The sequence below is a fragment of the Plutella xylostella genome, chromosome 12 (assembly GCF_932276165.1).
Source record: "Plutella xylostella chromosome 12, ilPluXylo3.1, whole genome shotgun sequence".
Lineage (NCBI taxonomy): Eukaryota > Metazoa > Arthropoda > Insecta > Lepidoptera > Plutellidae > Plutella > Plutella xylostella.
Genome location: NC_063992.1, coordinates 10,657,794 through 10,679,880, shown reverse-complemented (window position 1 = coordinate 10,679,880; position 22,087 = coordinate 10,657,794). Strand labels below are relative to the sequence as shown.

At 38.9% G+C, this 22,087-nt stretch overlaps 1 protein-coding gene across 1 annotated transcript; it reads left to right on the top strand.

Moving 5' to 3' along the window:
• Positions 1-215: 215 nt before the first annotated feature.
• Positions 216-21,939, top strand: LOC105393414 (serine palmitoyltransferase 2). Its single transcript, XM_048624336.1, has 9 exons — positions 216-404; positions 1,794-1,976; positions 16,499-16,653; positions 17,051-17,255; positions 18,423-18,650; positions 19,014-19,245; positions 19,742-19,916; positions 20,886-21,056; positions 21,742-21,939. The coding sequence occupies exons 1-9, from the start codon at positions 246-248 to the stop codon at positions 21,875-21,877; spliced, it is 1,644 nt and encodes a 547-aa protein (XP_048480293.1). The 5' UTR covers positions 216-245; the 3' UTR covers positions 21,878-21,939.
• The last annotated feature ends 148 nt before the right edge of the window (positions 21,940-22,087 follow it).

The window sequence follows — 22,087 nt, the reverse complement described above, 5'->3', positions numbered from 1 at the left end:
GTCAAACTGACATCCACAACTGTCATGCAATGATAAAACAGTGCAATTTTTGACAATGCCAATCTAATCTGCGGCGAACAAGAGTGACGTATTCGGGTTTCAAAAGCGTAAAATGCTACAAGTATATTAATATTTTTATGGTAGCTTTTCTAAGCAGCGCTGCATCCTCTGCTTGAAAGCTAGAACCATTTGAACAATCTGAATTTTTTACTCTGTGCACATTTTGCTTAACTTTTTTTACAAGGATGGCGGTGGTTGTGGAGAATGGTCGCGTTCCATCAAATTTTATGGAAGTTTCGGATAAACAGGATAAATGTAACGGTACAGATAACAAGTTAGCGAACGGGAAAGTGAATCATTACAAAAATGGACACGTGAAAAACGGCCTCAGCAATGGCGTTAATGTAAGTTATTAAAGTATTATAACCTCTTGGAAAGTTTGTTAACTTTCCCTGCTGCAGTGGTTCCCGGCACGCCCCTGTTAATTACGCTTTATTACCGAGTGGCCCACTGCGGCCGGCGCTCACTAGTTCCTGAACATCATTACAGCATCACATTTGATGATATCAATCCTTGTAATTTACCGGTCATCTCATGTGCGAGATAAAAAACATACATCTTCCTACTGATACACTGTAATAATAATAACAATAATTTCCATGAACTAATAAACCTTTTGTTTTATATAGTTATCTATCAAGGAAACTTATTGAATTCCTTGGTAACATTTAACTAAAATACAAGCCATGGAAAAAAGCACAGAAACTTAAGCTTACAAGAGTAAAAATATAATTCTGGCTACCTAATAATATTATTCAGGACTGTCAGAACCAGAAATCAACCCTACAAGTTCCCTTCTAAGTTCCTGAAATATAATGTTACTATTTCAGCTTAATTTAGATAATATAAAAATATAATTTGTAACTTATTCTGTTTAGCTGGTGGCAGTGGGATGGGTTCTATCTATCTAGTCTAAATGATAGATAACATTAAGCATCCTGGAGACATTTTAGGGTATAGTGGAGAAATTTTATGTTAGAGATATGCAATTGTTGTACTATCCATCTTAGACGTCTTTCAGAGACTGAAAGATCTTACTAAAATGCCTTTTTAAATCTAAAAATTCTTCAGTAAAAGTTTATGGGAACATTAAATTTGATACATAGCAAATATAATACATATATTTTTATGGTGATAGAAATGTGTTTGGTACTTAATAGTTTTCCTAAGAAAATTGTTAAGTAAATAAGTAGAGTACACATAAAGTGTTTTATGTTTGAGAAAATTAAGTCTATAAGTTATAGCCACTATTGATAACATCATACCACTTTGTTATCTTTGATAAGAGTTGCAGTGACTTTATGTGTGAGTGGTTTGTTAACTGTCTCATATGTGTACCTGGATATTTTCATAAATCTTTAGAATTCAATATTACATTATACACACAGCTCAATCTCAACCAGAGAACCTTTAATATACACTTATGGGCAATGAAAAGGTTCCACTGCGAAAAACACCAAATTACTCCTTAACGGAAAAGGCTAGCTTAAATTTGAAAAATTTGGGGTCGTTTGGTGTCGGCATTTTGTGAGTGGAATTTTTTCATTGCCCATGAGTGTATATTAAGTATACCTAGTAGTTTATATAACCAAAAATCTTATACTTAGGGTAGATACACTAGTTTTTGCATGAAATGACAAACACAATGTCATCAAGCTTTTACCTTTACATAAAAACAAAATTATGTACCTATGTAATGTTAGTATCAATAAATGAATCCCTCTGCACCCCAGAAGCACAATGCAGACCGGTGGGCTCCAGTGGACTGGTCGCAGTTCGAGCTGCCGGCGCCGGCGGATGAGGGCTCCATGGTCACGGTGGCGCTCACGCAGATCGGCTTCCTCATCCTCATGATCCTCGGCTATCTGAACCAGCTGCTGTTCACCCCGAAGGTGGCGAGGGAGCGGAATAGAGAGGTGAGAAGGAATTTAATAAATATTTGTATATAAAATATAATTATAAGTGTACAGATACAACTGCTACTCCAAACAACTGTTTATGGTCACTCAAGACCGATTGCAAGTTAAGTGACTACAAAAAAATAAATAAGTGTACATAGGTTGGACTGAAAGCTATAAGCACTTTCTACCATTGAACTCACTGAAGGAATGTTATCTGTGCCACTGAGCGCTTACCCATCTGAGATACTACCACTTCCTTATGTTAGATGCGTTTTATTTATACTTTTACGGGTTCATTTACTACAAGGTCTTGAGTTACATCTAGAACACCCTGGGCAGTCAGTAAGTTCCTTACACTGATTGGCTAATCCTTTCATCATAGTCACAAACTCTAGTCAAGCTCTAGTGTTTGTTATCGACACGCTGAAGAGAATGGTCCTTATTTCATGATAGATTCATATTTCATAGACCAGCTTTCCAGACACGGTTTCAGAAGTAAACAAAAACAACGTTAGGCAACTCGCCTCCGCAGTGCAAATTGCAGTATTTATGTTCAACAAAAAGTGCCTATTCTCGGCCGTTCTAATTTACGCTATTAACAACAATGAAACGTAATGTTTTGATCTTCAACTCTGGTACTTATTGCTCGCTGCATGAATACCCTATTTGAATATGAAAAGCCTTCGGAAACTGTTCATCGTCAGTTGATAGTACCTACCGGAATTATTCAATGTTATGTAAAGACCGATTTACATAGTAGGTACATACATAGGTACTACGAATATTAACCACAATAATCATGGTATACCGAAAATGATAAGTAGCAGTAAGGTACCAAGTTGCTAGTGTTTATAAATATTAAATTTTAGCTTCTGATGCCCCATGTGAAACTTAAGAATTTTAAGTTAAGCACATGTTAAGTTCCTATGGATACGGCGCTGTAATTGGCCACATACATTATCGATGAGTAAGTTTTCAGTTCATGCCTAGGCAGATTTACTCAAGTGGGACCTGAATCGCGTATACATACGAACATTACGAACCCGTTTTAATCGTGCATTACCGTTCAGACGACGCGTAGATATGCGCTTTCTAAACCAAGCATGTCTCAGACTGTTGCAAAAAAGGTCGATACTGACATAATTTGTATAATAGATGTAGCAATTAGAGCTGAATTTATGATTGTGGAATCTTGAGGATCGATAGCAGGTGTTGGGCCGTGGCATGTAGGTAGGTGTAGGGGTTTTAACGATAGAGTTCTTCTTTACAGCTTGGTTAGAATTTATTCATTCAGTATTTCTATTTTAGATTTAACGGTGACATTATGTTCGCTTTAAATAACTATTCTAAGGGTGGGTTGCATCAACATCCCGGTTATCGTAATAGTTAAGGTTAAACTTAGCAATGACAGAGTCGTTACAGTTTACATTTTACTGCAACGTGTTGCACCATCAAATCGTCGGTCATTGTTAATGTTATTAGGGTTGCTAATCGTTTGAGACATAATTTTCCCCAAAGTTATTGTGGGAAACGTTTTTATGTAAGGCAATACCAAATCTAGCTGTCGGACTGAAGCCGTCACAGAGTACATTGTAGCCGTCATTCTCTGTCAAAGCACTCAAAGTCAACATGTCATAGGACCTAAGTCTGTTGTTCCTCCAAATATTGACCAAAAGATTCATATACCAAAAGATCATCAATAAAACCCGCGACAAAGTAGACTCTATTAAGCCTATATTAACCCTAGAGTAGTCGCGCCTTTTTGTGTGACGCGAGTGCTCGCGTGGCGGCATTTTGCCGCCCATATTAAAATGTATTTTTTGGACACTTCATAATTACGAAAACTTATAAATGTATATAATTTGAATAAAATTAAGCATATGGTATTAGAAAAAGTAATATTTATAGTTTTTATACTATAATTGTCCATTATATGAACTATCGTTCATGCTTTGGTAAAAAATCTGATCTTTTAGGTATAAGTTTGTCTTAAACCACACAAAATCAACAAAACTCAAAATTATTAAAAAAAATTGACGTTATCGTCATCTACAGCATTTATTTCAGCAACACAGTCCTGAAACATGAACACAAAGTGATCGTTGCACAGTAACTTTCTTCATGTATTGCACCCTTTTTTGACCTACTATTTTTCTTATATGGACATAGTTATATGCATATACCCTCTCTTCTTTAGGGTGTTTTATGTTGGTCTGGTGGTACAAAACGGGGGACTTGTACCACCGGACCAATAAAAAACACTTATATATTGTCCATATGTGAGATTTTATTGTTATACGTGGTGTAGTTATGGGCAGAGCTATTTTTTCCAGGTAAATTCTTCGTAAAATTAACTCGTTAGTAAATTAACAAAGTTATATCGTTAATCGAATGTAAACTGAAATAGATACATACCTACATTATATTTACATTGTTATTACCAAAAACACAAAAAAACTAACAATATTTCATAACAATTGTAAAAAAAATAACTAAAATTTTACTGACGCGAGTGCTCGCGCGGTGAGCATTTTGCCGCCCCGTGCGACACACTCTCTTCAATTCTCTCGTCCTGCCGTAACCTGTGCACTGAATTTCTCCAAATTTACGTAACATGTAGCAGAAGACCGAGAAATCAGCTACATAGGCGCTGGGCCTTGAGGAGTGCATAGTTCACAAAATAATAAACATTCTTTGCTGAGGGCGGCAAAACGCTCATAGCGCGAGCACTCTAGGGTTAAGAGCGGTGGTAGCTCAGTCGGGTAAGCGCCCGCTTCTCACGCCAGACATGCGGGTTCGATCCCGGCGCTGACATGTACCAATGAGTTCTTGTAACATAAGTACCTACAATGTATACCATCGCTCTTACGGTGAGGAAAACATCGTGAGGAAACCTGCATATCTAGATTTAGCACATCTAGATATGTGAACCCACCAACCCGCAGTGTACCAGCGTGGTGGAGAAATGGTCCAAGCTTTGGAAGGCAGTTTAGACCTTGGGGATATGCACAAAGGTTCCATTCGAGAGAGCCAGGTGCAGGTACTTACACCCCCAGAAAATAGAATAGAATAGAAGCCTTTATTATTAATTATCTTATTAATTAATTCTTAACAAGTTGAAATTAAAACTAACGATGTAATCTATTAAAATAATTATTTATTGACATCCTTCGATTATGCTCATCATTCCTGTTAACTGCATAGACAGGTTCCTCTTCATCAGATGATGAATCATCATAAAAAACCTAGCTGGTGGTAGTGGAGCACAGGGTCTCTATTTTGTTAACATAATATATTATGCAGCTATGCCGTAGCCACTATAATGGGCTGCACTCTTCTTAGTTCTGTCCTTATTTTCATTGATATATTTCTGTATTTGAGTGATTGCAAAATTTCTGAAAACAAGGTTATTCAATTAAAGAGTTACGTAGGTTACTTTGATATTAGATTGCTGCGCTGGACCGGCAACCGGCAGGTAGCCGGTAGTGGCTGGATAAGGAAGGCCGAGGGCACAGTGTTGTTTCGCTCCTTTTGAGAGCCCATGGCTAGAAGTGGACGCTTATTTGGTGGTGAAGATGATCATTACACCTACAACATAATAATAATTGGTACTCACTTCGTCGTCGGAGGCAGTAAGAAAGGTTCTAGTTTTAAAGCCAACACACGAGCCACATTTTTGAGACCTGGAACCTATCCAAGAACGAGTTCTCATCCCAAGTTGCGAATCTATCAGTTCTCTGAAAGTACACCTTTCTCTTCATATTTCGTAAGTTCTGTACTTACTCCACCTCAATCTCAATTTCTGAGGAACTTGTTTCAAGCGCTATTTCACGTAGAAGCGACATGTTAAGAATTATTTAATATTAATATTTGTACGTTATACTGTTACTTTGAGGTTATACAACGCGTTTGACAGCTACTTGACTTTAACAAAAGCACTAACCGGCCAACATTGGGTGGTTATGGTTATCGTTAAAGTTATGACGTCATTTTAACCATAGTTGAATGGTGCAACCAATTTTTCGCTTAACCGATGCTTTGACAGACGATGTGACGTTTGTAATAGTTAAAGTTAAATGGTGCAACGCAACCTTAGAATTATTACAAAAGCATGATAATAAAATAAAAAAACTGTTATGTAATAGTTGATCGATACCTAACTGCAAAAATAGTGTAATTGAATGTTAAAAGTGACCACTCCACTGACCTTGTCTTGTTTATCTTATTTATGTCCTACTCAAGATTCTACCATTACTGAAATGAAACCCGAAGCTTACCTTATCATCATGGTCCCAAAGTTTATTTATTTATTTATTTATTAAAAAATGGTACACCAACAATAAATTTACAATATCATTATAAAATTATTAATTAAATATACTAATTGTTCTGTGTAAATTTATCAATTACAGGCACACACAACATTCATAATTTTAAATCAGTTTCCTTAATAATATACCTACATTCCAAGATTAAATTATCCAAGTCCAATATTACAGAAATAAAATTAGAGAAATAGATTATAGAAATAAATTACAGAATTAAATTACAATATAATTATCAATTAATATAATTATCTAATAATATAATTATCAATTAATAATATTCATGCAGCATGCATTATAAAAATAAAAAATATATTATAATTTATTTACAAATTGCAGAAATATCCTATAATTTGAGTTTTTAAAAATGTCAATGCTTTGGTTGGAAGAATAAATTTGATTATAGTTGTTCATAATACGTGTAAGTGGTGAGTTGCGACCGAGATTTGTTTTATTTGGTGGAGGGTTAAATATTTTTCTATTACCAAGTCTAAAACCGCTTCGTGGGATTGTGAAGTTGACTAATGCTAGTAGGTCTGGAGATGAAATCTTGTCGTGGATAATTTTATGGAGAGTTGCAAGGTCCATATTATTCCTACGATCTGTTAGTGACTGGACCTTAAAGTGCCTCAATCTTTCACTATAATGGCTTCTATAAGGGCATTCTCTATCTTTGTAAGCCAGGTATTTTGTGAATTTCCGTTGGATTCGTTCAATTCTGTCACTGTGCACTTGGTAATTAGGATTCCATATAGGGGACGCATATTCAAGTTGGCTGCGTACAAGAGCATTATAGACTATTAATAGTGTCTTTGCTTTATTGAATTCACAGCATGATCTTTTCAGGAATCCCAACATTTTAGATGCTTTATTTACAATATTATCTATGTGTTGGCTAAATGTTAACTTAGTGTCAAAAGTCACACCCAAATCTCGAATTGTTGATACTGAAGAAAGTGGTATATTGTCTATTTTATATTCAAACTTGACTGTATGTTTTCGTTTTGTGAATTTAATATGGTAGCATTTGCTGCTATTTAAAATCATTTTGTTATCATTGCACCATTTAAAGACAGCATTTAAGTCTCTTTGTAGAAGAAGAGTATCCTGTTCGTTATTTATAGTACGGTACAACTTCAAGTCATCAGCAAACAGGAGACACTTGCTGTGTTTAATAACTTTAACAATATCATTGACAAACAGGTTGAACAATATTGGACCAAGATGTGAACCCTGCGGTACTCCTGACTTCGCAATATATGTTATATCACTCTTAAAACCAGAGATCACAACTCTTTGCTCTCTTCCAGCAAGATACGACTCAAACCAGCCCAGCAATGATCCATGAATTCCATATGACCTCAATTTATTGATTAGTAGCTCATGATTTACTTTGTCAAATGCGCTGCTGAAGTCGGTGTATATAGCATCAACTTCACCTCTATCATCCACTGTTTTTATCAAGTCTGTAACGTAGGAGAGAAGGTTGCTTACTGTTGATCTATTCTTAACAAACCCATGTTGTTGAGGTGTGATCAAGGCTTTAGAATGGTTCACCAAGATAGGACAGACTACCGATTCCAGAAGCTTGGAGAAAATCGACAAAATTGATATTGGGCGATATTTTTTAATGTCTGATTCATTGCCACCTTTATGTATTGGTATTACATTTGCTAGCTTCCAAGTAGATGGAAAAGTCGAGCTAGAGAGAGACTTGTTAAATATAAGTTTTAAGGGCTGTGTTAAATACTTAGCACATCTTTTTATAAATATTGGCGGGATACCATCTGGGCCAGCTCCTTTACAGGGATCAATTTTTTTAATTATTTTTAGAATGGTTAATTCATTTACCGTAACACTGTGCAAGCAGTTCTGAGGGAACATATCAATCGAATTTGTATATGGAGTATTAGACGATGGCATGGTGTCTGAACTATAAACAGAAGAAAATTGTCTGACAAAGAGGTTACAAATATTTGTGTTGGTATCAGCCGATATATCATCAAGATACATAACATTAGGCATAGCTCTATGGCATTCTCTTTTTTCTTTCAGAAAGGGCCAGAATTTCTTTGGGTTTGAAGCAATTGATGACTCTATTGAATTCACGTATTTCCTATAGGAATAACGTATAGCTGAATCTAAGCGTTTATTCATTAGCTGAAGTTCAAGTTTATCGCGGGGATTTTTATGATGCTTAAATCTTAAGCGTATTTTCTCTTTTTCTTTAATTAACTTAATAATATTCACTGTAAACCAAGCAGGGTATTTATGAGAACGATATTTACACTTGGGAATAGTCTTATCTATGATAGTCCAAATAATTTTATAGAACAAATCAACCATTGCATTAACATTCTTACAGCCTTCTAATTGATTACACCAGTCAACCTCCTGTAGTGCTTGATTAACAGTTGTATAGTCAGCCTTTTTAAAGTTATGTGTTGCGAATTGTTTGCTTTTCGGTATGGCGGAACTATGAGTTGTTATATCAATTTCTATGGGAGGGTGGTGTTTATCAATTTTTACTAGGAAATCAGTACTTGCACGGACAATTGGACCTTGGAAGTTACATAGCACAAGATCTAATGTTCTAAGATTATGGTTTTTAACAGGATTGAATTGATACAAGTTATTTTGAGACATGAAGTCGGTAAGAGAGTAACCCATATTGCACTGGTAATTCGAAGGAGACAAGTACGTAACGGAAGTATCGTCTTCGTTGTTGAGAGACCAGTTAATGAAACTTAGATTAAAATCACCACATATAATGAATTTATGTTCGCTGAGAGTCATTACTTTATTTGCGTTATCGAGAAATAAGTCCAAGTAGTTTTGTTTCACTGGCGATTGGATGTATACACCACATACAGTAATGGTATCCTTATTGTTCGAGGTTCCACTAAAATTCACTGTTACCCATACATCCTCGCATTCACTTTCCCACTGAGGTTTTCTGCACGAATTTAATGTTTTTTTCACTGCGATTATTACACCACCAGAATCCATACCACCCAGTGCGGTAGACGCACGATCTCTACGGTATATGTTATATCTCGAGTCAAAGACCTGCGCATCCGTAATACTGTCATTCAACCAAGATTCAGTAGCCACTATGACTTCGTAATCATTTCTTAGGCTCGCTAGATAAATATCATTTAGTTTCGTCCGCATACCTCGGAAATTTTGGTAGTAGATTTTGAATTTTTAAATAATAATAATATGGTCCTATTTAATATCGCTTCATAATTGTGTGTATTACAAATGCTTTAGCGATTCGTAACATTTAATTTGTTTTGCGGGTGCGGTGTCATCCTTCCTCGTTAGTATCCGACCATTCCGAATCCAAACATATTTGATGCCAATATAACGTGCTACTTTCCTTGTTTCAGCGTGTAGGGCTTTATAAAAAGGGGGTAAATATATATATAATAATACAAAAACTGCATTCTTTTTACCTCCCCCTTGAGTTTTGCTTCCCCTTGTTATATTTTGTTACGGCAGCCAACAATTCATCTCTAGTCTTTGAGCTAGGTAATTTGACGATTATAGCCCGAGGTCGGTCGCTTTTATCATCGAGTTTTCTTACTCTAGAACAGGAAAGAATATCACTGTCTGAGATTGGGCATGACACAACTTCACCTAACTGTTTGATCATTATATTTATGTTTTCTGATTTGTTTTCAGGTACACCATTTACTTCAACATTGGTTTCCCTTGAATGAAGCTCTATCATGTTTAGCCTTGTAGAGATATCGTTGACAGTATTAAGCAGCGCTAAGTTTTCATTCTTCAGTTTTTTTACATGCTCTTCAGTAGCTTTTAGTTGCGTCCCCATTCGGTCATATTCACTGCTGAAAAACTCAACTGATTCTTTTAGTTCCTTAATCATTGCGAGATCCTTCTTAATCCTTTCAAACTCCGTCGTTATACAATTTTTTATACTCTGTGATACTGACTCTTGGACAGCCGATTGAATTTCTGTTTTTATCATTTCTGATAGTATTAGACGTTAAACGCAAGTTACGATCTTAGTAAAGCTATCTAGGGTATACTCGTAACTTTTGTTCTCTTGTTACCAAAATATATATATCAGAAAGCTGTCGATAAGCTCGCATTGCTGAGTCACAGTTAAAATATTATCTCTTCAACATGCAACATAACAGCACAGTATGAGTTGTTCCAAATGCAAGCCTCCGTTCGGCCTCCTCCATTTGTTAACAGTTTCGGGAATTCATTACGGCCCAGTGTACTCTGTGTAACAATCAGCATCTGTTGTCGGTAGCTCGTTTACTGTAGGGTTGCCGCCTGTTTGTTCTGTATTTGCTTTTGATTTTCATCGCACTTCACACTACTATCAGAAACATTTGGCGAGATTCGGTTATTTCGGATCAAAGTCTGTTCATTAACAGCTGGAAAGCTGGCAAATTCATGATATAGGATTATGCAGTGGCTGAGCGAGGAAATGCGAGGGTTGTTGAGGCGCTCCACGGAAGAGGCCTCCAGAAGTCCATGATTGACGATGATTTCAAATTCATAGGCATTTTTCATAGAAATTAATACTAAATTGTAGGGATAGATATGCACTGCTTTTAGTATCTTTTGTCATGTAGTTAGGTATTCATATCTAGACATATGGTTATTTCCTCAATGATTGTCCTTCAATTATTAAGCCCTATTAGGATCGACACTGGCAACCACTTGGCAACCCTACCGCCCACACACGAAACTACTAATCATGACCACAGATTGAATACGAGCTATTTTATATTGTTTTAAATTGAACACCTACTTTGTTCCATTCTCCTATGCTACAGTTTAGTTCTATGATTTTTCATAGTCTTAATTTTTGGCTTCGTAACGTCGATCCACAATTGGCGCTCACAGATACGGTAGAGAGCACATATTTTGTGGTTGCATTAGGTACTGCACTTCTGATAGTTCTGATGTTTGAAGATGGTATTATTCCGAGGCTTATTGGAGCATGAAAAACTACCCTCGACGGCATGCTAAAGACATCGGTACGGTTAACATTCTAATACAACGAGATAAAGTCAATTACCTATAGCGCAGCAGCGTACTCTCAGCGAAAGTATCTGAGACAGGGACTACCTGCTCCCCCCAGCTCAGGGTAAAGCTATAATAGCCACCAGGCTAAGCAGCATAAAGAGTCACTATAAAAAAAAACTTAGCAAATGTAGTCCTCACACCCGAAAGGCACCGAATGTCCGGGACGCACCCAGTTCGCACCGGCGTCGCACCGGAGCCCGCCGTGCACCCGCAACGACCTCGGAAAGCACCGAAAGCACTCGACACACTCAGACTGAACCGCAGTTAAGATATTCGTGAACTAAGGCTTTCGCATGCCAATCATTTGGCATGCGAAAATTGTGAAGAAATTCTTCCCTAAAAACTTTGCTTGCGTGGCTCGGAGGAAAACTTATTTTCTTTAAAATTTTAGATTATAAATGCTTCATAATAAGTACCTACGCATGAAAAGATGCTGGCTTCGCGTTGCTCTTATAAAGATGCCCTTTACGACCTAAAAAAACTGTTGACCTGAATTCCGTTACTGCGTAATATACCTTGTGGAAACTTTAGCGGTCGTAAATAAATAGTACTTAATCATAAAATGAATAAACTGAGCTTGGCTAACGGAGCTTAAATTCGGGGGATATGTACAAAAGTTCCACTCGAGAGATCAGAGAGCTTCACACGTACAAGAGCTTCACCCCCATCAAAATAGAATAGAATAAACTGGACTGTAGCTGCTAGAAATTCTGTCAGAATCTAACATCACCCCGAGAGAGCCCTCAATACATTTTCAACATTGAACTTGACCAAAGGATTTAAGTTATGTAAACTATTTCGGTGTCTGTCCGCAATGCGACTGGGTCTGCGGGGAAAATGCTGTGCGTTCCATTCACGGCTTTATATCTGTAGGGACAAGATACATAGTTGAATTCACTGCGAATAACCCAATGTGCTTGAATATTCTTATCTGAGTTCCAGTAGCGTTACAGTAATAAATATTCCAGATGTATAAGGCAAAATGATTTGAAAGCTCTTGTGTATTGTATCCCATCACGTATTCCGTAATATATGTATGACGTTCATTTTATCATTGCCATTTATCACGCATGACTTTCATCAGTGGCAAGTGGTACTTTTACATTGCACGTGACTGTAGTAGGATTTAAGATGGCAATGTTCTAACTACTCTCTGAGTTCATCATCAGCCATAACATTCTCCTTTGATCAGCCCTCTACACTGTCCCCAATCTTGATTATTCAGACGTCTTCTCATGTCTGGGGCTATAGCAGTGTTGCAAACAGGGAAATCATTATGAAGAAACGAAATATTTTTCGCGTATTCCCATTATGGTTTAGTTCATAATGTATTTTTTCCTGGTATTTTAGCCACACCTTATAGGTAGGTATGTGTACTCCAATGTATGAAGTATCTCATTGCGTGCCGATGACAATGTGATTTATTAATACTTGTGTAAATAAGTAGGTCAATTGTGAAACCGATGCTCTGCGCCATCCAACACTGGATATTCTGTATAGGTATCATATTATGTTAAGATGCTCTTCTTATAACTTGACAATGAACAAACTCGCCAAATAAAATAAGGGTAGCAATAAAACGAGTGACTGTAAATTACAGTTCTAAGTGTCAAAATTAATTAATTTGGGTTATAGAATTACTAAGTGAGCGACTGACTGCGAGTGACGAGAAATCAACAGAACAGCAACTTACAAACATTAATTTGAGTAACTTAAAATACAAAATGAGCAGCTTCATAACGTTTGAGCGACCTAATATTTGTTTGAGTGTCAACGTTACGTCCTGCATTTTTTTCAATATTTGGCAAATGTATTTTTTATACTGAGCAGCATTTTATTTTAAATGAAGTGTTTCGAGTAGAAAAACCATTTTGAAAAATACACTAATGAGCAGAGTATAATGAGCTCACATTTAAAAAATAAAAATAATATGAAATAACTATTTGAAGAAACACTATTCTATTAGTTGAGAAATTTTATTATTGAAATATAAGGGTAATTAAATAAAACAATGTACTCCGTAAAAGTTAAGTAATATGCATGCATTTATTTCAATCAAATGAACAAAAAATAAAATAAGACGCTTCAGTCAACTAAAAAAAACTTCTTATTAATACTAAGAAACATTGATAGGTATGAGGAGCCCTACTACGACTCACCTGACTGCAACGATTCGTCGCCCCGCCCCCATTCGAATTCACGCGCATTTAAAATCTGTAGTTTTCATTAAAAAAGCGTATCTAAATAAAAAACATAAGCCCTCAAATAGAATATCAGTAACCAATAATCATTAATAGCAGTATACAAAACTTTGCTCAAAGTGAACTTTTTAGTAGTTCGCTAAGTATAACCTCACTTAGAAAAATCGAATCTATATCTTAATATTGAAGTTGCTCTCTCTGTATTTCCAGTCGCTCACTTAGTAATTTAGTCGCTCGGATAAAATTTTAGTATCTGAAATGGATTTATCACAATCCACTTTTTGTAAGCTCGTTCTGGATTTTATTATAAATCAATATTCGTCGTCAGTTTGGTTAATTTTTCGCTTACTCAAATTCATAACGCTCAAGTTATTAAAACAGTATGTCATCATCAGTCGCAAAGTTTTTTTTTGTTCGCTCGTTTTATAATTCCCCATAAAATAATACGTGTCCAGAATTTGTTTACCGATACTGCACCGTTGAGATGCTATATCCAATAGTTTTAGTATTGATTTTGGACACATTTTATTATCTTTGGCTCAATTAAACCTTACATGTATGAGGACATAGGGGCATAATAACAAATTAAGAATAGAAAGCTCGAAGATTTTAGCAAACGAGATCAAAGAACGAAGCGCCGGACAGACAGAAATACAATACAACTTATATCGCACCTAATATAAATTATGTAGGATTAAAATGCTTTGATATGTTGAGTTATCATTTTCTGATAGCGTGAGTAAACCGGGTGTGGGTTCTGTAGGTTGGGTCAGCTGTGCTGTGACCTGGCACCGAGCCAAACTGGGGGGGTCACTCTTTATGACGAAAAACTAAGCTTCGGAACGCTACTGCGCGAGCCTCGATTCTATGTCGTTGTATTAAACGTGCCAATTGCACGACAGCTATCGTTCGTTTCTTTTTTCCTCAGTATAGAGTAACCCTCCCGATTCTTTATAGCGTGAATAATTGTTTTAATTTTGTAGTAATAGTGTTGTTTTCTTTTTGCACACCTTATAATGTCAATCCGACTAAAACCCAGGTGATCATTCTTGGCAGCCCTAGATTTATTTCCATGATTGACTTCGATACCCTTCCACCAGTTATTTTTGATGGTGTACATATAGAGTGGAGTAAAGAAGTTAAAAACTTGGGGGTGTATCTGGACAGATCCATGACATGGAAAAAGCAGCTGGAAGTAGTTAGTAGAAAGATGTTTGCTTCAGCAGGTTCACTTCGCAGATTGCGGAATTTCTTGCCCACTTCCACCAAAATTGAGCTTTCTCAGTCTTTACTTCTACCTATTTTAGATTATGCCGATTCTTGCTATCCAGATTTAACTGAGGAGCAGTTAAATAAGCTTGAGCGACTCCAAAATTTTTCTATACTTACGGTTTATATTTGGCTTACGCAAATATGACCATGTTTCCAACTTTCGCGCGAAACTCAAGTGGCTCCCTATTCGTCTTCGTCGCAATGCCCACATTCTTTCACTTTTATATTCCATACTCTTTAACCCAACATACCCCGCTTACTTAAAAGAACGCTTTCAGCTTCGTTGTGAATCTCACAACCTGACACTGCGCTCTACCCACAATCTCCGCCTTAATATCCCTCCTAATACCACTAAATTCTTCAGTGCTTCTTACACAGTACGCGCTATCACTTTGTGGAATGATCTTCCTTCAAAAATCCGACAAGCACCAACTCTGGAAACCTTTAAGAGAATGGTGAAGGAACACTACCTTAAATCAACTGTTTAGCTGTTATCAGATCATTAAATATTTATTATAAAATCATGTATGTAGGTATAATATGTATGATATGTATGTGTATGTATATGAAGTATGTATGTATATGTATATATGTGTTTGTATATATTTATATATGTATTATATTGTATATAATTGTGTATTATAATACATGTAGTAGGCGTATGTACTTGTGTGTATTTTTTATTTATTTTTTGCTTATATTTAGTGTGTAGTTAGATAATAATAACTTAAATTATACTACATTCGTTGAGTAAGTACACTGTACCCCTTTTATATCTCTAGTCCATCCATCCAAAGGTTGTCTGGAAGAGATCGCTATAAGCGATAAGACCGCCTTTTGTACCCTAGTTAAGTGTCTATGTAAAATTGTTAATCATTTCTTGGTGTACAAATAAAGAGTACTCTATCTATCTATCTATCTATAATAAAATTTTCTTGCACCTCCTGTGGGTTGACTGGTAGAAAATGCTTGTAGCGTTAAGTCCACCCTTTGTACACTTATTTTTATATTTGTGCAATAAAGGATTAAATAAATAATCATCGTGAACGTGAAGAAACGTGTGAAAAAGTCAAACGTATGGAATATTCAGCCTCTCAAAAAGGCTCTCATTTTATTGCAGGCATTTTACGATTGAAAGCCAAGTGCTTAGGGTATCGACACCAATAAATAAAACCTTGACGATATTGATCAACAACCGATAGGAATAGATTTGATGCTGGTGTTTTATGCGACTGTTATTTTGTACCTACTATAATGCTAGCCTCTGGAGCTGGAGCAATCCTAACTATAATATGTATTATAAATGCGAAAGTAACTGTGTCTGTCAGTTACTCTTTCACGCCAAAACTACTGGACGGATTTGAATGAAATTTGGTATACATATGGTCTAGACCCTGAGATAGAACATAGGCTACTTTTTATTCCGGAATTCCTACGGGAAAACTTTTTAAGGCGAAGCGAAGCTCACGGGAACAGCTAGTAAAATAATATAAGTAGTATTATTCTTTTACACATAGAACAACGCGGACTCGCTGTCACATAACGAATAATACATAGGTAATCCAGACCTACCTAATTTAGGAATATGAGAAGGTCCGTCATTTTTGTTACAAAACTGGTGTATTTAAGCTATACTCGCAATCTAACTAATCCTTCTAATCTGTTTCAGGGTTACGCGCCTCTCTACAACCCGTTCGAGCAGTTCTTCTCTCGCTACGTGTACCGGCGCGTGCGCCACTGCTTCAACCGACCAATCACGAGCGCGCCCGCCGCCGAGGTCACCGTCAAGGAGTGGACGACCAGCGACTACAACTGGAGCTTCCAGTGAGCATGATAATTTGAATCGGTGCTTAGGGGATGAGGCAATGGAGCTCGGACGTAGCCAGATAATAATATTTCATCGTCATCAGCCGTAATCTTCTAGTGCTGGACATAGGCCTGACCCAAGAGTGCCGTGACTCAAGAGGCAGAGTCTCCAACCTTCCTCATCCAGCCACGTCCTCGGTCTAGCGGCAGCGGTAGCGATCACCCGATCTAATATACGTATCATTTGCTAGCATCGCATTTTGAAACTGTCAACCATTTAGACAGCAGGGAGCAGTTGTAAAATTAAACCACATTACTACTCGTATACCTACATATTTGAATATAAGCTATGGTCGAGATATATCTCCAAAATTACCGTAACTCGCCACACATAAAAAAAACTCTCCTTCCGCAGGTTCACGGGCAAGGAGCGTCGCTGCGTCAACCTCGGCTCGTACAACTACCTGGGCTTCGCATCAGGCACCGGCGAGTGCGCGGAGGCGGCGGCGGCGGCCACGCGGCGCCACGGGCTCAGTCTGTGCTCGCCGCGCGCCGAGCTGGGCCAGTGCGAGCTTCATGTGGACCTGGAGAGGACCACGGCTGAGTTCTTTGGTGTTGAGGTGAGGGGGGGCTTTTTGTAGGCCTATCACAAGTTCTGCCAACTCAAGTCGCAAGCGTAATTCGTAAGCGTATGACATCTTGATCAGCGCCCCTGTCGGTATCGTTAGGTAGAAACTAATAAAATCCATACAAGTTCTGATGACTTTTCTATCGAATTCTGGTGATCGGGGTACAGTATTGGTCTAATTGCGAGATACCCATCCTACTCACTTCAGTATACTAATCGTAACGCAAGAATTAAAATGTAGCCCTCGCCCTTAGAAGTTAGAAGTCAATCATTTTTTTTTCTACCAATCATGAACAAAAGAATATGGCCAAATCTTATGAAGTATTTCCGTTTACATAGCGTGTACAGTGCCACAAACTTATCTGTTCCGGTGACAGCTTACGTAAATGTGTAATATTTCTTCATTCTATAAGTTTTAAGTTTGCCAGTAGTGGTAATTCGCTCTTGTAGTTTCAATAAACCCATCTAATCAATATCAATATATAATCCATTAGTAAATAATGAGATATGGATCAATTTAGTTCGCTCTCACCGGAACAGATAAGTTTGTCGCACTGTATGTACTTATTCTGTATGACACACCATTTTATCACTAAATTCTCTGATCAAGCATGTCTGCGTTACTAGATCAAGTAGGCGGAAAGATAGTAATATCAATTTCAGGTTTATAGGAAGTGCGTTTAAAATGGAAATTAGATCAGCAGTGTGATCCTGATGGAGATAAGATAATAGAAGTTGTTCTGATAGGCTCAATGTATAAATACATAATAGGTAGTTACGCTAAACTCTGCTTTATTGCGCTGCATTACATGAAGTGATGTATGTTTTATGTTCAATGGTTATTGTACAAGATTACATTTTGATAAACCGCAAATATTGGCCAAGCGGTCACATTTAGTCATAACTTTTATGATTCACTTGTACTCTCACCTTACATAATGCCTATTTATCTGAATAGTTTTATCATTTCCTGCTCTTCATCCAGGGATATAATATGGGTTTTACTTGCGCCGTAAAATAAGTTGACTCGTCACAGCTCCCTGTTTCAAATACCTACTCATCAAATTCCGAAGCAGTAAAGCCAGGTGCCCCAATATGACAATAAACCCCACATTCCTGACCCACCAAACTCATCATATTCTTATTTCTTCTTCCACAGTCAGCCATAGTATTCGGCATGGGTTTCGCGACCAACTCGCTCGCTCTACCCGGTCTCCTCGGCGAGGGGGACTTAGTGCTGTCAGATGAGAACAACCACGCGTCTTTGATCCTAGGGCTGAGGCTGTCGCGAGTGAAGGTGCGGGTGTTCAAGCACAATGATATGAGACACCTGGAGCGGCTGGCGAGAAGAGCCGTGGCTGAGGGGAAGTGGAAGAAGATCGTCATTGTAAGTGTCATGTTTCACATTCGTATGTGAGAGTTTGTGCGTGTGTGTGTGTATGTTTGTTCAGTTTGTTGCGGCTTAAGGGCGAACGGTGGAGTGAATTTGGTGTGCAGAAAGCAAACCAAATGCAAATCAATTATTCTTATTCTTAAAAAACCCCTACATTAACAAATGGGCTAATTTTTAACTAGGAAATTCAAGGGGAAAACTAGACAGAGCCCAAAATAGTTCAGGTCTGCACGACATGGCATCTATTTCATAATCTTTCTGATAAATCATCAAAACATTTTAAATTACCTACATGGTGTCACTTTCACTTCCACCACAATAAACATTTTTATAATACCTAACATCTCCCATTTCCAGGTAGTAGAAGGCATATACAGCATGGAGGGTTCAATAGTGCCGCTCCCGGCCATCATGGCGCTCAAGAAGAAGTACAACTTGTACTTATACTTGGACGAGGCGCATTCGATAGGGGCCATGGGGCCGCGGGGGCGGGGGGTTACTGATTACTGGGGCGTGGACGCCAGAGACGTGGATATACTCATGGGAACGTTCACTAAGAGCTTTGGAGCCGCCGGCGGGTATATTGCTGGTGAGTTTGATAAGTGTTTGATGAGGTGTACCGCAAGGAGTTTTGTTGGGGCCGCTTCTGTTTATTGTTTACATAAGTGGCTTATTACGAGAGTATCAAGGTTGGTTAAGAAGGCCAGCAAGATAGTCACGTTTAGTATAACTGTACCTGTACGAGGCGCACTACATAAACGGGACGGAGACAGGAGGTCCATAAATATAATCGTAAATTTGTGTCTATTTCATGTTGCAGCAAACGATTCAGACCCCTTCAAAATTCATCGAGTAATTTTGTATGAAAATATGAACAGCGCCCCTTGCGGTCGGCAGTAGGAACAAAATTTGCCTACAAAATTGATCGAGTAATTTTACTTCACGTTCACGATGAAAATTCATGCTAAGGGGTCAGAACGGTTATACTGCCGCTTGCGAGTCACCCCTGACTACCCCTTCAGGGATTACAGTCCTGCGAATATTATGTATGTATGTATACTTATCCCAATCTATCTCCTCCTCAGGCTCCCACCGCCTAACCTCCTGGCTGCGCGCGCACGGGCACGCGCACGGCTACGCGCACAGCATGGCGCCCGCCGTCGCCGCGCAGATCCTGACGTCCATGCGAGCGCTGGACACGCCGCCCGGCCGCGCCCGCGTCGCTACCCTCCGGGACAACACTAGGCACTTCCGGCAGAGGTGAGTCACGTGCGTCTCACTCGAGGTACTGAGCTCCATGCTACGCGCACAACATGGCGCCCGCCGTCGCCGCGCAGATCTTGACCTCCATGCGAGCGCTGGACACGCCGCCCGGCCGCGCCCGCGTGGCTACTCTCCGGGAGAATACTAGGCACTTCCGGCAGAGGTGAGTCACGTGCGACTCACTCGAGGTACTGAGCTCCATGCTACGCGCACAGCATGGCGCCCGCCGTCGCCGCGCAGATCTTGACTTCCATGCGAGCGCTGGACACGCCGCCCGGCCGCGCCCGCGTGGCTACTCTCCGGGATAACACTAGGCACTTCCGGCAGAGGTGAGTCACGTGCGTCTCACTCACAAGCAGATCATCACGACTTCACGACCCATCACGTCCGCCGTCACGCCGAAGCAGAAACCGGGACCCACGGCTTACTTATTTATTTATTATTTATATTGCAATAACTGGCACGGTCACCCATCCAATGGCTGACCGTGCCAGTTATTGCTTAACCTCAGTGATCAATTACGATCACTGAGGCCCGCTCGACTACGGAAGCTTCGCAGATACCGGGAGGTTACTCTACAACTGTCGAAAAACGAATGAATATGAAATGGCACGTTTACTACAACGAGATAGAGGCGTGGCTCGCGCAGCAGCGCTCCGAAAATTAGTTTTTCGTCATATAGTGACTGAGCTCAACGATGCGAAGTTGGTGGCACACCTTCATTTAAAAGGCTCTGATCAGGCCAGTGGTGTGTTGTGAGTTGTGACAAATACTTTGGAAAGTATTAATGGCAGCTGGTTCTACATGTGATCAAAGCTATTTTCCACAGCACTAACCAATGACACTAGTATGCTGAGAAGAAAATATTTTATTTTTCTAATTTCTAACCAATCAGCATAATTATATTTACAATCCAATTTTAGCATCACTTATCTAGTTCTAAACCAATGTCTTCTTCTTTCGCAGGCTCCGCTCAATGGGCATCCTTACCTTCGGCCACGACGACTCTCCCGTGGTTCCCATGCTGGTCTACACGTTCAGCAAGATGGTGTGTACGGTCGAGCGCCTGACTGAACGATCGCTGGCCACTGTGGGTGTGGGGTTCCCCGCTACACCGCTTAATAAGGCGCGGATACGGTAAGTTTCATTCATTCATTTGTTTGTTCACTGTTATAGCACAGTGCATAGTAACGGGTGGCTTTCCAACTGCATAGCTTATTACGGCGTGGATACGGTAAGTTTAGTCCATTAATTTATTGGAGAGCTAATGATGAAATAGTTAATTCATTGTGCTATATCCTCTGTATCATTGAGCTGTGGTATCAATGCTGGTCTACACGTTCAGCAAGATGGTGTGTACAGTGGAGCGCCTCACTGAGCGATCGCTGGCCACTGTGGGAGTGGGGTTTCCCGCTACACCGCTTAATAAGGCGCGGATACGGTGAGAATCTTCGTTCATTCATTTATTTGTTCATTCTGCAAGCTTTAGATCCAGGTGTGAAGCTGTAGAGCAATTGACTAAACAATGTGGGTTCCTTGCTTTACAATACGGTAAAGATCGTTATTAATTGGGATATTCATTTGTCCTCTATGCCATAGCTAATCTATCATCCAAACTTAGTAGAATTGTGTGACCATTAGCTAGATCCACTGCTCCATGGATTCCTGATGTCAGACTCATGTATGGCTGTCGGTATAGTGCCTGTACTTAATGACCGAGTTGTCGAGAGCTACAGGTCACTATAAACATATCACGTAGTTTAGAAAAGCAAGTTGCTTGATCTTATCATGCCTCACTAAAAAAAATCTTTCCTTCCCTCAGATTCTGTCTGTCAGCCGCGCACACCCGCGCGCAACTCGACCAGTGCCTCGACGCCATCGATGACATCGCCGACGAGCTGGGTCTGCGCTACGCACGCACGGCCGCATCCAAAACGGTTCAGCAATCGCACGAATAACCACCGAAGTACCTCCAGTATACTAGATATACTTACATGTCAATAAATTATTTTCTCACACACCCCTTTTGGCTTTTCTTGCCGTGTTTTCCTGTACCTTTCCTTAGATTAGATTTAGCAAGAGTTACTAACGAAATGAGTGTGGATCACATTATTATGACAAATCCATACAAAAGGTCAAATGAGTCAAAAGTTTGGTTTGCATGAGTT

Excerpts from the sequence above, each read along its gene's own strand:
- LOC105393414 (XM_048624336.1), top strand. The coding sequence starts at position 246 with ATGGCGGTGGTTGTGGAGAATGGTCGCGTTCCATCAAATTTTATGGAA. Across the intron at positions 16,654-17,050 it reads GACTACAACTGGAGCTTCCA|GTTCACGGGCAAGGAGCGTC; the intron begins GTGAGCATGATA and ends CTCCTTCCGCAG. Across the intron at positions 18,651-19,013 it reads AGTGGAAGAAGATCGTCATT|GTAGTAGAAGGCATATACAG; the intron begins GTAAGTGTCATG and ends TCCCATTTCCAG.